The 18111-nt window shown below is 37.7% G+C and overlaps 1 protein-coding gene across 5 annotated transcripts in view; it reads left to right on the top strand.

The window, feature by feature from the left end:
* EML5 (EMAP like 5) overlaps window positions 1-18111 on the top strand; it is a 126885-nt gene that overhangs the window by 101350 nt on the left and 7424 nt on the right. For 3 of the 5 annotated variants that reach the window (XM_054691758.1, XM_037503740.2, XM_037503741.2), the window contains 8 exons: window positions 748-846; window positions 3515-3535; window positions 11788-11961; window positions 12644-12852; window positions 14968-15125; window positions 16751-16865; window positions 17568-17756; window positions 17922-18094. In XM_054691758.1, the coding sequence (XP_054547733.1) occupies window positions 748-846; window positions 3515-3535; window positions 11788-11961; window positions 12644-12852; window positions 14968-15125; window positions 16751-16865; window positions 17568-17756; window positions 17922-18094 (1138 nt within the window). Of the gene's footprint in view, window positions 1-747; window positions 847-3514; window positions 3536-11787; window positions 11962-12643; window positions 12853-14967; window positions 15126-16750; window positions 16866-17567; window positions 17757-17921; window positions 18095-18111 lie in introns of those variants that run through there. The other 2 variants (XM_054691764.1, XM_054691766.1) reach the window with 2 other exon arrangements.

Below are 18111 nucleotides of genomic sequence, written 5' to 3' on the forward strand. Positions count from 1 at the left end.
AAATTAAGCAATATTAAATTTGTTAAATATTAGATAGTTTTATTTTGTTGGTCTTTGCTTTTGGGATGGCCCTCTATAATTGGGACCCAGCCCGCTGTTCTGAACTCACTTCCACTTTCTCTGTTTTACTTGTACCAACCATCTGCATTACTTCCTGCATGATCACACTCTGTGAAGGGCTTTTGACTGTCACTGCTGCTAGATGATCACTTTTCTTCTTCAGGTAGCAATCTTCAGTACTGCCCCACTGACTACAAAATAAATCAATGATTTAGTAATCTGGCATTCAGTTTGCCTTTCCAGCTATATTACTTTTCTTCTTCATGACTTAGGCCAAATAAGCCATTTGTATGCATACCCAATAGTTTCCTGCCTTTGTACCTTTGCTCTAAGTGTTCCTCTACCTGAAATGCCCTTCCCCACCTACCTTCCCATTTACACAGCCTATGGGGTCTGCTCAGCAGTGCCGTAAGCTACAAGTTCCCATAACATTTCAGTCTTTAACACTTGTGGCGCTTGATGTTTTCCACCTTCTGTTGCATGGCTTATTATGCTTTTCAGAGCTCTATTCCTTTAACAACTGCTGAGTTATTTTTCCATCCTTACAATGATGACACATATTAAGTGTTCAAAAATATGTATTGAATAAGCAAGTATGTTAAATAGTGCTGTTTTATTGCTCTGGATAAGTGTGTTTGACTTACACCCTTGACTTTCAAATTTAATTCCCAAATTATTTTTTTATAGGGACTCAGAGTTTTTATCAGGAACATAATGATGATATTCTGTGCCTCACTGTAAATCAGCACCCCAAATTTATCAACATTGTGGCAACTGGCCAAGTAGGTATGTTTCCATATTTTAAAAAGAAACAATTTGAAGTCATTGTCTTGTTCAAATTAATTAAATAGCCGGGGGGAATTAAAATATATTTGTTTATTGTTCAAAATACTTGTGTATATAACACATATACCCAGTTCTGCCTCATTTGCTTCTAGGTACCTTTCTCTCACTTTGGTTATCTGAGTTAGTTCAGAAAAGTTAGAACTAAGAATAAATTTACTTATGGTAGTTGAAATAACTGGAGTTAGTCCTTTTACGGAAATTCCTGATCGGCAAAAGATTTAGTTTAGTTTAATAACGTATAAAGCAGAAAGGATGAATGTGGGGGGTGTAAATGAGGGAAGCCAAAAAGTGAGCAAACTGAGAGGGGCAGAACACCTGTTCCCAAGGGGTTAAGCTAGAAAGAAGTCAAGTCTGATTTTTGTTGGTAAATTCCTTTTGCCCTTTTCTTTGGAGTAGGTCAAATTTACCAACTGTTTAAAAGTGTCTGTCTTGCTTTTAATTTAAAGTCCTTAACTCTACAAGCAAAATGAGGCTAGCAGGTCTCTTTAAGACATATCAGCCTATCAGTGTTGCATGATAGATTTCATCAGTAGAATCTTCACAACTCTGATCCAGGTTATAAAAATGATTAAAATCATTGAGTTTGTTAGATCTCGGTGGACCTCAATTGCTAAGCCAACTGTCTTTTTTTTTTTCTTGACTAGTTTATTCTTGTAATAGCTTCATTTTTCATACAGACTAAATTGGTCAGTCAGTTGGAAACTTATTCACTGGTTTTTAGTCCTACAGTTATATTATATTCCCTTGTACATTTCTTTCTGTAAAGCTTTCCACTCTTAAAATAGACCAGTGCTTCCACTTACCTTACGCAAAATATTCTGATCTTTGCATATAGATATGTAGGGCTAGCCCATTTGTGCTAATTTTTTAAAGTTAAAATCTTTTCACTCTGCATGAGCAATGTGAGATTTTCTTACCATTTTTGGTCATGAAAGTAACTCAGAATAGCTTAACATGCAGTTATTCTCACTTAATTGCTATTAAATAAATTATTCAGCAACTTTTTTGCAAACCTACCATATGCAAGTATTATTCTAGGTGCTGGGGATAGTGACAGCTTATAAAAAAGACAAAATTTTTGTGTTCATGGAATTTACATTTTGTGAATAGATTCTAGAATATATAATTCTTTCATTTTCCAACTTTGCTTCTCCTTTGTTTTACCTTACTCTTCCTGTCTGGAAACTTTAACATATTAATGATACAATTTTCTCCCTTGGTTAAGAAAAGTCATGGTCACAAATTAATCTTTGAGGAAATGTGTCACTCTTTTCCACTTCTTTCCTTGTCTTTTGAAAGGTAACAGTGTAGGGAATGTGGAATGGTTATCTCCCCTCCTCTTTCCCTCCAGATCAAATTCTAGGCTGCAGGGAGGTGAGTTTTAGATAGTGTGTATAGCGTGTGTTATGCCATACATGCTCTCTTCCACAGAAGACATAACAAAAATTCTTCTCCGGTGACTATCTAATTAAATATTACATAGACTTTAGAGAAGAGCAGATCTTCTGAATCCAAAGAGAATTGAATCAGTAGTTAATTTGCCTGCAAGCTCGTTTAAAAAACACAAAAGCATAAAACACTGACTAAAATGTTTATGGATTCTCTTTGTTGAAAATCATACAAATCCAAATCCTAGAGGAATTAAAGTAATTTATTCAATTTTTTTTTTTTTTTTTTTTTGGCTAGAATCTTGGAATCTCAGAGCCAAATTATACAGTGTATCATTCGTTGCTTGACTCTTCTCTGATTAAAGGTCTTCATTTGAACCCCATTATCACTAATGCTTAATGATGTACCCATACTCTAGGTATTCAAAACCCCAGAATTCTCTATCAGATGGTCCTAAATCTAACTGGGACCTTCTTGAGCCTCTTCTATAATTCCATTCTGGCACTGGTAAATTGTGCAATCCATGTGAACATTCTTGAGGGATGGCCCGTGGGCAGCGGTGCGTTGGGTGGTGGTGATGGGGTTTTGGTGTTAAGGTAAGGATAACTACACACAGCTCCATGGCTCATTGTGGCATGCGTGGAGCTGGGAATAGGAGGGAAAGGGGATAGCCCCGGTTGTATTGAACTGCTGCAAACTCAAAATTTGTTCTGAATTTGAACCACACCTTCCAGGTCATCATAGGTGTGTACTCGTCAAGAACTATGTGGTAATTTTTGCTATCATTTCTCTTAGACTGTATAGCTCTAATTCTTCCCCATAAGGATAGATACATTAAAAATCCAAAGGGTCCTATAAAAATTTGGTAAAACAAAATAAGTGTTATATCAGAGTTAATCATGTCTATTTCAAAAATGGTACCTGAAATTTATGTACCTCATTAAGTACAGAGAAATAAAGTTTGGATCCAGAGACTAAAGAATAGGCATATTCACAGAATGTTATGTGCATGTATTATGTACATGTGTATCACATGTGTAAAATTGAAATGAGTACTTGAACATTTTACTCAGTTTAACATAAGATAAATTTTGTATATGACATTTTTATTTCAATTATTTTAAAATTATTACTTATGGTAATTCAGTTTTTATAAATTTTACTTTTAATATTTATGTTATTTATAAGATAATTGTTTTCTGCTGGTTTTCTAATACAGGTGATTCTGCAGACATGTCAGGTAAGGAAAATCAATCCTCTTCTGTTTTAGTTATATTGTTTAGTAATGATAGCTCAAATTTTTAAACAGTAATAAGATACTTTTGAATCTGTTTTTTTAATGAAGAATATATCATTTTAATGTCATGATACTGAGCCAAATATGCAATAATACTTTCTTTTTATGAAAAGACTAATACATTCTGAGGTTTTTAATGTGCCCAACACTGTAGTAAACACCTTACTTCTGTAATCTACTTATTTGTCTCAAGAGTTCTTCATGGTTGATATTAACTTGCCACTATCATAACTGAGAAGAGTGCAGGTAGGATTAAAGCTTAATCTTAAATCTGAATCAATAAATGTTACTGTCTAAAAAGTGAAATCTTTTTATTGAACTTATTTTTATATACCATCCCAATTATTCCACATATCACATCAAAATATCATTTAAAAATTTCAAAATAACTTTTTATTATTGATTTTGACCATGGCTTTGTGAATTTAAGAAGCTATTTCAGAGCCTCCCCTGTGGCGCAGCGGGTTGAGCGCAGCGCTGTGAAGCTGTCTGCAGCCTCTGCAGTGCTGGTTCAATTCCCAGCCAGCCAGGGAGATACTCACATGGCAGGGCAGACCTCTCCTGTCTATCCTGCTGCTCCCCTCAGCAGTGTGCTTTGGTCTGTTCCCCACTGTCTCTGGTGAATCCTCTCACCCCCACACCTCTGCCTGTACCCCATCCCCAGTTCTTGTATAAAAATAAGTCTTTAAAAAAAAAGCTATTTCATGAAAGTATATCCACTGGTTTTGTTTTTGTTTTTTTTTTCCTTTTTTTATGAATTATTTTATATAATTCTTACATAATTTTTCATTTTTGCACAATGTATGCATTTTCATTTTGGTTATATTCCCCATACAATTCCCAGCCCACCTTTTCTGACCCTAATCCCTCTTCTCCTCCTCCCGCTCCCCACTGTAGTGTATAGAGACTACAACTATAGTTGCTTGTTGATTTTGATTTTTACTTATCCGTTGTTTTTAGTTACTTAATAACTAGACTTTTCAGCCCAATATTCAGCTTACATAAAACAGTGATTTGATAAGAAAACATTTCCCAGTGATTTTTATCTATTTGCTTCCCCTCCTCTAAAGTATGATTTTGTTCAGTGTAACTTGCAAAATGCATAAACATCTGACAGTTTGAATTTATAGTGTTGATGGAAGAAATCATTTTTAATGTGTACTGTAAAACTTGAAATACTCAGGAGCTGAGTGAATATGTTTGTTGCTACTTACAATCCCGACCTGTTAGTCCCAGTAGTTTTGTTTTAACATGGTCTTTTTCAACTTTGTTTCCTATTTAACTACAGAGGACTTCTGTTGTAGACTCACAAGTTTAACTGTTGTATTATAACAGTATTAAATGTCAACAGTGTGGTTATGACCTTTATTTATATAAAAACCAAATATTTAGTCAAAAAAAAAATAAAGTATGATTTTGTGACTTGACTATTGAACTATAAATTTATTCAACACAACAGGCGAAGTCTTGGCACTCTTGGTTGTACTGGGGGTCAGGGGTTGGCAAACTACAGCTCTTAGGGACCACATCTTGCCAACAACTGGTTTTGTTTATAGCCCATGAGCTATAAGTATTGTTTCTTTCTGATGTTAATAACTGGAAGGAAATCAATGGGATAAAATCTAAAGAATAAACTTTTCAGTTGAAAAGTATATGAAATTCACATTTTATCCCTAAGATAACGTTTTATTGACCCAGCCATGCCCATTCAGTTACAAACTGTCTCTGGTGGCTTTTGTGCTTCAGTGGCAGAGTTGAGTCATCGCAAGATACAGTCCTAAGTTGATCGATTTGTAGCACTGTCTACATCTCTGTGCTGCAATGCCACTCCTCAACCATAATATACCCCACACGGCAAAACACGGTGGGGGGGAGTGGAAAGTATACGTTGAGTATCACACTTTTAAGGCACAGTAAAATATGGACCATATTGTTATTGAATTAAAAGATGATAAAACATTGTATTTATTATTCAGTGACACTACCACTGTGCTAAAGAATACAATATACCCCAAATAAACTATCATAGTACTCCTAACTGACAGGAATGCAGCAACCAAAAAATTTAAAACAGACTATCTCGTCACAACAGAATTCACAAAAATGAGGCTACTACTGAAGTAAGTTTCTCATTGGCTCATCAGGAAAAACTGTTTATTGGTGGTGAATTAATACGTCTTTTTTTATTGCAACAAACATGTTCAAAGAAAATAAACTTGGTTAAGACTGTCAGCTTTTTGGCAAAAACTGTTGCTAGAATCATTGACTTTGGGAACATCAATAAGCAAAAAAAAAAAAAAAAAAAAAAACCCCACAACAGAATAATTTTGAATGGTTTCCTTTGGCTCTTGATAGGTTGACAAATGCTGTTAATATGCCAATTCATGTGGCTGTTGAGATGGACTGAGAGGGTGTCGGTGATATGAGGCCTTCGCAGGTCACGAGAGGAGTCTGGATTCAGGCCAAGAACAGAGTCCATCACTGGGGAGTTTTAAGCCAGGGGGTGATATGATCTGATTTCTACTTTGAGAAAATCACTCCTGGCCCTGTTTAGACTATAGAGGGGAGAGAAGTAATCTGAAAATCAGAAAGCTGTCATAGCAGTCTAAGCAAAGACTTCAAGCTAGGATGACTGGACTGAAAATGGAGACTAGACAAATAGGGGATATATTTTGGAGGTAAAGCCAGTGTCCTTTTTGATGAGTTGGCTGTGGGAGCATGATAGAAAGTGAGGAATCTAGGCTGATAATTTCTTGTCTGAGTAGCTGACTATGTGAAAATTGGGGTTACTCTGGGGAAAATATTCTGGCAGAGAGAAATTATCCATAGACATAATTTAGCATGGGTAGTGTGAGGGAGTGTACGTTCAAATGCAGAAAGGTGGGTTTGGGGGTAAGAAAATAGTCTGATGGCTTGTATTTTCTGTTTCATTAGCTGAGAGTGGAGGTAGGAAAGTGGTTAGAGGATGAAGTTTTGAGATTGTCACTTTGGAATGTGGGAGAGTAAATATATATATTGGAAAAGATATGGTATAATTAGTATTTGAATATATTAGATGTGTTTTGAGTAGACTAATAGAACATCTTTTTGTCTCTGACAAAGTTTTTCCAGCCCACTTGAAGACTATATATTGGGAGCTAAGAATTTTGACACTTTAGATCCTTAAGGCTATTCACAGGACAACTTTCTGTCTTGGTTACTTGTCATGATAGATGGCTGTTCATTAAATGACTTCAGTGGCCTTCGATGTGCCTTCTACTGCAGAAAGCAAGAGTGAAGAGTGAAGCTGATCTCCTGAGTGCTGATGCAGGAGCTCCACAGTGTCAGCAGGAGACTTCTGTCTCTTCTGCTCTGTTGTCCACGTGTTGGCTTCACCCATAAGGCTGGTTGCTTGTGTGGTTATAAAGGGACTGCAGTAGTTCTGTGCTTGCCTTGTCCAGTGGGAAAGAGGGTGAAAATACTCTCTTCAGAACTATGACCTGAGCCCCTCCTTTTAGCCTGATGAGTCATTTTAAGACATAATCCAAACTCTTCTCAGAAAACACCAGGGGAATACCATGTACTAAGTCTGGATTTCAGAATGCATTGCTAATTTCAGGGGTGAAGGAAGGGTTTGGGGGGTGTGAAGGAATGTGGGAGTTACCACCACAAGCTTATCTAATTGGTTGCATGTACAGTGTCTTTCTCCTGAACCGCTTGCCCTACACAAGAGAAGGGAATTCCTGAATAAAACTAAGGCTTTAAGAAGGGAGGAGGGGTGGATGCTGGGTACGCAGCAGAGTTGTCTACTACAGAAACTAAAGGGTGAAATACAGTTGGCACGCTGACTGGCCCCTATTAAATTTGTTTTAAAACATGGTTTTTATTATATAGCATCAAAGGTGAGCTAGGCGTGGGGAGAGATTATCCTTTAAAACTGATCCCTATGATACCCAGTTAGCAGCTTAAAGAACTTCTGGTATCTCCGTGCTGGAGACAGAACATCAAGAATGGTTATGACAGACTCTCTCAGACGCTGACGACAGTATGAAGGTCACTCCAACAGTTATGGCAGGGCAGGAGGAGGTGGAGGGCACTGGTGGTGTACAGTGTCTGGGCGTTTGGTGCTGGGCTTGGAGGGATAGAGTCGGTTGCTAAGGTGAGAAACTGTACACCAGAAACCAATACAGTATTGTAAACTACTATTGCCTCATTAGGGGGGAAAAAAGGTCATGAAAAGTTAGTGGGATGGATATTCCAGAGCCAGTGTGACGTGATAGAAGGAACAGAGTGGAACCTGGGTCCTGAGAACAGCGCTCCCTGTGGCTCTGCCCGCTCATTTTCCAGCTGGGCGCCTGAGCACAGCAGGACGCAGGGTAGCAGCCTGCAGGCTGGGAGGGGTGAGGCTTCCTGCAGCCTGAGCCACCATGTTCAATTACAGGCTGGAATCAAATATTTCCATGAACATAATTTAACCTTTCTGTAGTTAATGAAGCCTTGAGAATGTCCACTAATTTTAAATACTGTTTTAGAGGAAGTTAGAACAGTTGAAATGAGTAACAATTCCTTAACCTAGTCGTATCCATATGCTTTATTTTTTTTAATTTAAATTTTATTTTTATATTCCCCATACAATTCTAACCCCCTTATTTTGACCCCAAGGCCTCCTTTCCCCGCCCCGCACCCCCCATAGAGTGTCTCTGGTTCATAGTTGTTTGTTGATTTTGATATTTTCTTTCTTATAGTTATTCTTTTTCCTGGTCCCTTATTTTTCTAGATTCCTGCTATGAGTGAGACCATCCGGTATTTTTCTTTTTCTTTCTGGCTTATTTCGCTGAGCATGATCCCTTCCAGCACCATCCATGTTACTGCAAATTGCATGTGTTTATCTTTTTTGAATGCTGAGTAATATTCCATGGTGTATATGTACCACATCTTCTTGATCCAGTCATCTATTTTTGGGCATTTTGGTTGTTTCCAATGCTTAGCTATTGTAAATAGTGCTGCTATAAACATAGGGGTGCAGGTGCTCTTTGGAATTGATGCTTCTGTGTCCTTTGGGTAAATACCTAGGAGTGGAATTGCTGGATCATATGGAAGCTCTATGTTTAGTAGGTCAAGAAATCTCCACACAGCTCTCCATAGTGGTTGGACCAGTTTGCACTCCCACCAACAGTGCAGGAGAGTTCCTTTTTCTCCACATCTCGCCAACATTTGTGGTTGCTAGTTTTTTTAATATGTGCCATTCTCACTGGTGTAAGATCGTATCCATATGCTTTAAAACAAGTTCCTGGAATGAGCTTCTTTCCATCTTATTTTTTATAAAAGTTCAAAAAACTCAGTAATTCAGTTTACTTAAGATTATTTGCTGATAAAATTTTATCTAATTTTTTTTAAAAAGTTTTTTTTTTTTTAATAGAGGCATGTTTTATTTATTTATTTATTTGTTTGTTTGTTTTGTTTATACATGCACTGGGTATAGTCAGAAGTGGAGGAGGGTGAGAGAATCCACCAGAGCCAGAGCGGGGAGCAGAGCAGGCAGAAGGACCGAAGTACACTGCTGAGGGGAGCAGCGGGCGGCAGGAGAGGTCTGCGCGCCATGTGGGACCCTCCTCTGGGGCCGGGGAGCAGCCGGGGATTGAATCGGTGCCGCAGAGGCCGCGGGCAGCTTCGTAACCCAGCGCTCAACCGCTGTGCCACTGGGGAGGCCCTATCTTATTTTTTTAAAGATTTACTTATTTATTTATACAAGCACTGTGTACAGTCAGAAGCGTGAGAGGGCGAGAGAATTCACCAGAGCCAGAGTGGGGAACAGAACAGGCAGACTAATGAAATACACTGCTGAGGGGAGCGGCAGGCACGGCAGGAGAGGTCTGTCGCGCCGTGTGGGACCCTCGCCAGTGGCTGGGGATTGAACCGGCGCTGCAGAGGCTGCATTCAACCGCTGCGCCACCAGGGGAGGCCTTGCTGATAAAATTTTAGATAAAATCTTTGTAATTTATAGCATATTAAATTTGGAGACAAAATAATTGAGTGGTATTTTTTGAAAATTCATTATCTACCTCATATTTTGACAGAGGTGCATCCTTGTAAACACATAAAAATGTTTCTGTAAGATCTATATGATATTTATCACTAGCAAAAAAATTATGGTGATCTGATATATTATATATTTACATTTTAAATTTAAACCTACCATTCTTTTATTGAGATTAAGCTTACCAGTGTCTCATAACCTTTGATTTTTACTGACTGAGAAACATTCTAATTTTGTTTCAGTATGTAAGTTATTTTGATCAGTTTTTCACATAAATTTGTCCTATTTTATTATATGATAAACTATTATGTCTATTTCCATGTAGTTTTGATTTTTTGCAAGTACACAAGTCTTTGAACAGTTTTTGCTTAATATTCCAATTTAAGCATCTAGCTTAATAAATGTTAACTGCTTTGAAGGACTAGCAGGCTCAGTTTCTGACTGTATACTACAAATTGTTGCTGGTCAGTAATATAGTCTAACTCCATCAGAATGTTGAAAGACTAGAATTTCTTTCTGCCTCATATGATTTTATGGCAGCTTATCTTTAATGTTTCTGTGTTTTTGCAGTATTTATAACAGATTAATCTGATAATTTGAAGTGAATGCACCTCAGTGTTTTGGTAATTTTATTAAAAGTACATTTGTTTTGAGACTGAGTTAGCTCTTTATTTGACTTAACTATTAGGAAAAAATACAGAAAACTGAGGGGTTAAAGACATAGCACTATCAAGCTATTGGCAGCCACTGTAGCACAAGTTTGATCCCTGGCCAGGGAGCTGACCCACATGGCAAAGCAGACCTCTCCTGTCTTACCCTCTGCTCCCCTCAGCAGTGTATTTCAGTCAATCTGCCTTTTCAGCTCCCCACTTTCTGGTGAATCCTCCCACCCTGCCCCCCTCACACCTCTGGCCTATACCCCCAGCTCTTGTATGCATAAATAAATAAAATAAATCTTTTTTAAAAATCATTAATTCTTAAAAAAATAAAGTGGTATTAACTTAGCTTTTTACCAGGTTATCTTTCTATGTGGCAAAAAATTTATCTTAAGATCTACTCAGGTGATTTCTTATCTATTGCCTTTCTTAGTTTGTGTCTATTTTTCATTTCTCCTTTAAATACCATAAGTACTGAATTACCCTTGTATTAAAGTACTGTATAATATTTGTATATTTTTGCCACATAATTATATACAAATTTAACATGTATATATAACATGCATTATTTTTGCATAGTTAAAGTTATGGTTATGTGATTTGCTTCTCTAAATGCTATTTTATCAAAAGTGCAATTTAGACTTAAATAGCTGAAGAAGTATTGTGCAATGCTTAATTTCTCCTCTCAGGTGTTGTCCCTATTAAATTTAGTCTTAGTTTTTAGCAACAACAAATGTTGGTGAGGGTGTGGAGAAAAAGGAACTCTTCTGCACTGTTGGTGGGAGTGCAAACTGGTCCAACCTCTGTGGAAAGCTGTGTGGAGATTTCTGGACCTACTAAACATAGAGCTTCCATATGACCCAGCAATTCCACTCCTAGGTATTTACCCAAAGGACACAGAAACATCAATTCCAAAGAACACCTGCACCCCTATGTTTATAGCAGCACTGTTTACAATAGCTAAGCTTTGGAAACAACCCAAATGCCCAAAAATAGATGACTGGATCAAGAAGATGTGGTACATATATACCATGGAATATTACTCAGCATTCAAAAAAGATAAACACATGCAATTTGCTGCAACATGGATGGCGCTGGAAGGGATCATGCTCAGCGAAATAAGCCAAAAAGAAAAAGAAAAATACCGGATGGTCTCACTCATAGCAGGAATCTAGAAAACTTAAATAATGGACCAGGAAAATGAAAAACTATAAGAAAGTGAAAATCAAAATCAACAAAAAACTATGAACCAGAGACACTTTTAGGGGGGCGGGGGCGGGAGGGGAGGGATTGGGGTCAGAATGGGGGGCGGCAATTGTATGGGGAATATAACAATAAAATTTATAAAAAAAAAAAAAAAATAAAAATAAATTTAGTCTTAGTTTTGAGCTTAGACTGTGTACCTAATTAAAACTGTCTTTGGTACACATTTTTCCATGTCTTGAGGTGAATATGTGTCAACTTTAGAAATGGAAACTGTTGTAATAGTTGTATTACAGTGTTTGTATTTCATCTTTATTTAGCTACAGCCCCTTCTATCCATATATGGGATGCTATGAATAAACAGACTTTATCTGTACTGAGATGCTACCATTCAAAGGGAGTGTGTTCAGTCAGCTTCAGTGCCACTGGCAAACTTTTGCTGTCTGTGGGACTAGATCCAGAACATACTATCACTATTTGGAGGTGGCAGGAAGGTAGGATTCTTTTTTCTTTGTGATTTTAAAAATAAGAATTATAGAGTAATGTGAATTCTGTATTCTCATTTGCCTTACTTTGGTGATTGAAACCATTGATCAGTATATCCCTACACAATACTTTAGCCAGGTGATGTATTATAGGTATGCTGTACCAAACCCACTGCTCTTGTAAATGCACAAAACATAAATTAATGAAAGTTAATAATATATGAATGATAAACTGCTATTTCCTTTCATTAAGAAACTATATCTTTGCTAACTATTACTTAATTGGTTACAGAGAATCTTAAGATTGAAATTAAGTATATTTTAAGTGATAATGGAACATCAGTAGTGTAATATTAATATGCTTTGCACAGAACTTTTCAGCTGCATCCCTATTATAAAGAGTAAAGATCATAGATCTACATTGAAAAAAAAAATGGTTTCTAAATCTAAAATAGTCCTTAAGTGATAATGAAACGCTCCATAAATACATATAACTTTGAAAATAAGTGAAAAAGCCGATCTACTCCACTAATTGTGGATGACATGACTGCTAGATAGCAGTGCCGTGGGACCCAACCCCTCTTCTTATAAGCACTTATTGTTTGAACTATGTATTTTGAATAACTCTTCCCCTAAAAATTAGTTTAGTTCTTATACCAACATAAATGATTTTTTTTTGTATCTTTATCAGGTGCCAAAATTGCCAGCAGGGCTGGGCACAACCAACGCATTTTTCTGGCAGAATTCCGACCAGATTCAGATTCCCAATTTGTCTCTGTGGGAGTAAAACATGTCAAGTTCTGGACACTGGCAGGAAGGGCTCTTCTTAGCAAAAAGGGACTACTGAGCACACTGGAAGATGCCAGGATGCAGACCATGCTTGCTGTTGCATTTGGTGCAGTATGTCTCTTAAAATGCATGTGGAATGTGACTTTGAATTATGTAAATTGGACACCTTTGAATTTTTTTGTTTAGAAAGATAATCCACAAGTGTTGTTTTGTAGCACTGTAATCCTGGGCATGCATAGATTTCATCTTTCTAAATCCAATACTTTCTGAAATCACAGTGTGAAAGAAAGTTAATGATGGAGAAGAATTAGAATGAAACGTTTGAATCCTTGTGCCATTGCCATCCTCAAAAGCCTTCATTAATTTTGTAATTGTCACCCTAAACCTCCTAAAATTTTTGTTTTCTTGGTAGTCCCACATAACCCTAAAAATCTGGCAGAATACAAGAAAGATAAATCAAGAAATGTCACTTCCAAGTGTTTAAGGTGGTATCTAGGTTTGAGATTTCTTTTGCTTCCCGTCATGTTGACAAAGTGCTTATCATAAAGTTGGAAGCTCTTGGCCAATCTCTGTCATTCAGGGAAGGGAGGAGCGCGCAGCTCCTGGCCTCCGTGGGAGAGAGCTCCGGCTCCTCGCTCCTTCCCCACACATTGCTCCTTCCCTCTCGTTGTGCCTGTGGGTCTCAGTCTGTCTCTCTTGCCATCTCTGCCCTGACCAGGGTTTTGAAGTACCTTGGTGCATCAAAACCCTGAGTAGATTTCCTTACTGAAGTGATTCTGTGGGCCTGTAATACTTAAAAGGAAATTATAATTTTAGAACCTTTAAGTACACTTATGTTTTTTGAGAAAAAGGCCATTGAAAATAGGTCATGCCATTTCACACTTCAGATAAACATTTTGAGGATTCTTCATATAAGACGAGTAATTCCTTTCAAGAAGAAAAACCTTTACATTCAAATGCTTCTTGCATTTAGTATGGGTAGATTAATTTTCTTCACATATAATATTTTCTGTGCTGTCAGTTGGCCATTCCCATAAAAAAATAAAGTTGGAGACTAAAATATTAGTCATAACTGACTGATGTTTGAGGTAGCAGTGCAATCAGTGAGAATGTTTCGTTACATAATGAGGTAGGTTGTGTTCAGTCACAGCCTTTTTAAACATTCTCTATCCTAGGCCTATGAAAAGAAAGGGAGAAGTAAAATAGTTTCTGCACCTCAAACATTCACATTCTAATTGCAGATAAGGCTTGAATGAATGATACGTCTATATAAGCAATATAATTGTTTATCCAAATGAGAGAGAGAATATGCAGAAACGCGGAGCAATTCAAGTTAACAGTAAATTGTTGAGGAAAAATTAAACTTGCAAACAAAACTAGTATTCCCAGATTAAAGAAAATCTCAATCTGCTTTTGATATAATTCAGTCTTATTTTCCTGCTGCTTCTCTCCATACTGTTTTCTGTAAAAGATGTTATGATTTGCTCCAAAAGTCAAGCTAAAAAGTCGGATGAAAATTAGCACATAATGCAGGATTTGTTTTCTCCAATTTCCATATAAATGAACTATCTCAAGATTACAGTTCTCAAAGTGAGCTAAACTTTTGGTACCTTACCAAATTTATCTTATTTTAAATTGATTGCTGCAATTTATTAACCTTTGCTATTTTTAAGAAATCATGGAAAGTGTTAATTATATAAAGTTATATATAAATTATATATAACTATTTAGTGAAATCTCAAAAACTAACTGTGCTACATTTTCACTGACTTTGACAAAATACTTTCCCAAATCTAGTAAGAAGTTCTTTATTTTCAGTTCTCACTCCTATTCTTTTTTCACTGTTACTAATGACTGTGGTTTCTTGAGTGGCTGGAGTGAAGCAATCCGAGGGAATGATACAAATTAGAATTATATTTTATTATGGACTGGGAAGGGATTTTAGAGACAGAATCCCTTGTTTTACACATGAGAAAGCTGCTTGCTACTCATAGACGTTTCCAGTCTTTCCCAAGGTTAGTCCCACCAGTAAACGAGAGACTGGAAAAGAGCTCTGGCAGAGCTCAGCCGCAGGTTCAGCTTTGCTGACTCAAGTCCACGGTTTCTCAGCACCCGTGCTTGTGCATCACAGGGGAGGCAGAGCCACACGCGCATAGAGAATTGCATCTGTTCAAACCCTATTTGAACTTTTGATGAGTTTATCTCCCCCTCCCCACTCCTTTTCAGAATAACTTGACGTTTACAGGTTCCATCAGTGGAGATGTGTGTGTGTGGAAAGGGCACGTACTGTGTAGGATAGTGGCCAGAGCTCACAACGGGCCAGTGTTTGCCATGTACACCACCCTGCGAGACGGACTTATTGTGACTGGTGGCAAGGAAAGGCCGTGAGTCCACCCACTTTCAGTCTTGATTTATGTGTTGTGCTCTACCTGAGGTTTGCACTGAGTTATTCTGGTTCTTTCTAGGCTACATGGTTTATCCTGACTTTCCTCTTCCTAAGTTTCTCTTCAACTGCCTTCTGTGTTCTTTCTGTTGATCTTATTTCTGGTCTTAAATCACTTCCAATTTTTTTGCATTGTAATTAAACCTAATCTCCAACTAGGGTGATAATTTTCTGAGGTATTGATGAGTAACTGTCTCGAGAGTTAAGAATTGATTTTCTTAATGCCCATGTAAATAACAGTCTCCCATGAACCCAGGAGGCTTTCTTTTGTTCCAGTAGGGCACAGAGGGGTCTGATGCACACTGTTGCACTAGAAAAGGATGAAGATGCTAGAGAACAACTCTGCTTGTTTGCATTTGTTTGTGGCAAACTTGCTAGATAAAATTATTTGATATATAAGACCTTTGTGGAAAGACCGTTTTCTGATTTTTCAAGTCTCCCAACAGTAACTGGATATTTATAACTGACTTCCCACAAACATTCATATGCAAGTTCAAATATATAGGTGATCAAGAATTACATTTCAGGGCCTCCCCTGGTGGCGCAGGTGGTTGAGCACTGCACCGTGAAGCTGTCAGCAGCCTCTGCAGCGAAGGTTCGATCCCAGCCAGCCGGCAAGGGTCCCACATGGCGAAGCAGACCTCTCCTGTCTCGCCCGCTGCTCCCCTCAGCAGTGTATTTCTTCAGTCTGCCTGTTCTGTTCCCTGCTCTGTCTCTGGCGAATCCTCTCACCCTCCCGTGCATCTGGCCTGTACCCCGGTTCTTGTATAAATAAATAAATAAATCTTTAAAAAAAATTACATTTCAGCACAGGAGAGAACAGGCATATATTCAGTATAAACGCAGCAGCTTTTGCCTTTTCTACAAAGAATGAATAATGGCACATGGACATGTTTTTCCCTAAGATGAGCAGTTAAATATAGAAGAAATTAATGAATACATGATTCTGTATTCCAAGAGAAAAGAAAAAAACACTATTAAGTTTGACACTCATCAAACTGGCCTCGTCTTGCACACCCCTGTTCTTCAGTAGCCTACTAACAAGTTTAAGCCGTTTATTTTGACAACGGCAGGAAAGAATTATGCTTCTCTTTTGGTCTTTTAAAATACATTTGCTAGCACAGCGTCTGTGACCCTGTCGTCTAGCCTTACAATCCCCTACCCTTCTAATGCGAAAGGTAACCGTGTGGCCTCTTCCTGCCCACTGTCTGGAGGTCTTCTCCTTCCCTTTTAATAAGCCTGTCCTTTTAAAATATTTTTAAAAATTGTTTAACACACTTCCCTAGTCAAGAAGTTTTAAAAGTGAGGGTTAATATAGGGACAGGGAGAAGGGGTAAAGGCTAAATAAAATTGTATTTCTGGCCTAAAAATGAGTATTCATCCAAGAAAATGCACTTAAACTGAGTGTTTGAGATATAGAATATCTGAAAATTACTATAGAAATTTAGACTATAAATTGTAACTATCAGGCCTTTTAGTATCACTTTATCATTTAGTATTTATGTATAACAATCTGTAATACCCCATGATAAATGCTTAATTTAGTTCGGATTATTATTTGTATAGGTCAAAAGAAGGAGGAGCAGTCAAACTGTGGGATCAGGAACTGAGGCGATGCCGCGCCTTCAAGCTTGAGACGGGACAAGTCACTGACTGTGTCCGTTCTGTGTGCAGAGGCAAAGTAAGATGTTTCTCGAGCCATTGTGGGTGCAGCAGAAGACCGAGCACTTGTTGCTCTTTGCAGCTTGATGAAAAGTACTTAGCTGGGTTTGTTCCTGCGGGCTTCCTCACACGCACACTGCTGGCTCACGGGCAGTGTGCCTGGGCAGTGCCTCAGACCGGAAACTCTTCTCCTGTCTCAACACTGCATTTAGACCTCCAGGTTTCCTTGAATCTGCTAACTTGACTATGGACATAATTGAATTTCCTTGTCAGTTGATTCGATTTGATTATAGCACAGCTGTTTTTTGATGCATGTGTTGTATTTATAAACCAGACACACAGGTAGTGTCCTCATTTAATGTTAAATTTATCAGTTAAGCTTTTATTTACCTTCATTTTAACTAAAATGCAACACTTTGTTCTTATATCCCGATGCACTTACATTTCTTTAGAGATCTTCAGGTTGAAATAATCAAGTTTTGACTAGTGGAGAAGCCAAAGCCAAATGCGTTACCTGAGAGACAGCCTGTTCTTTAGCATGGACTTCGACATACAACCCAGCCCAGTGTTCCTGCAGATGTGCTTCCAGTCATAAAAAATGTTTGCATGCTGCTAGATTAATTCAGAGCAAAAAGTTCACAGAAACTTGGTCAGTAGTCATTCTTCTGTTAAAGAGCAACAGAGGTATGCATTAAATCTGTTGTTTCCACTTGTGTTTCAGGGCAAGATATTAGTTGGGACAAGGAATGCTGAAATAATTGAAGTTGGAGAGAAAAATGCAGCATGTAATATTCTAGTTAATGGGCATGTGGATGGACCCATATGGGGACTAGCGACACATCCTTCAAGGGATTTTTTCCTTTCTGCTGCAGAAGACGGAACAGTGAGACTCTGGGATATTGCTGATAAAGTAGGTCCAAACAGTAATTTAAAAGATGTTATTACAATTTCTAAGAAAGCTTGAGTCCTAAATTGCTAGCACTTTATCTCAGAAGTGAGAATTTTCAGGAGAAATGAATTTACTTTCTAAGTACTCTATTTAATGTAGTCAAAGTTCTCTATGAATTTTTTGCAGAAGATGTTAAACAAAGTGAATCTGGGACATGCTGCTCGTACTGTGTGTTACAGCCCTGAAGGGGACTTGGTGGCTATTGGAATGAAAAATGGAGAATTTATCATTTTACTGGTGAGCTCTCTAAAAATATGGGGAAAGAAGAGAGATAGACGATGTGCAATCCATGATATAAGGTTAGTGAACAAATGGA

This window comes from Talpa occidentalis, unplaced genomic scaffold (assembly GCF_014898055.3).
Source record: "Talpa occidentalis isolate TD23 unplaced genomic scaffold, MPIMG_talOcc4v2.1 talOcc4.11, whole genome shotgun sequence".
Lineage (NCBI taxonomy): Eukaryota > Metazoa > Chordata > Mammalia > Eulipotyphla > Talpidae > Talpa > Talpa occidentalis.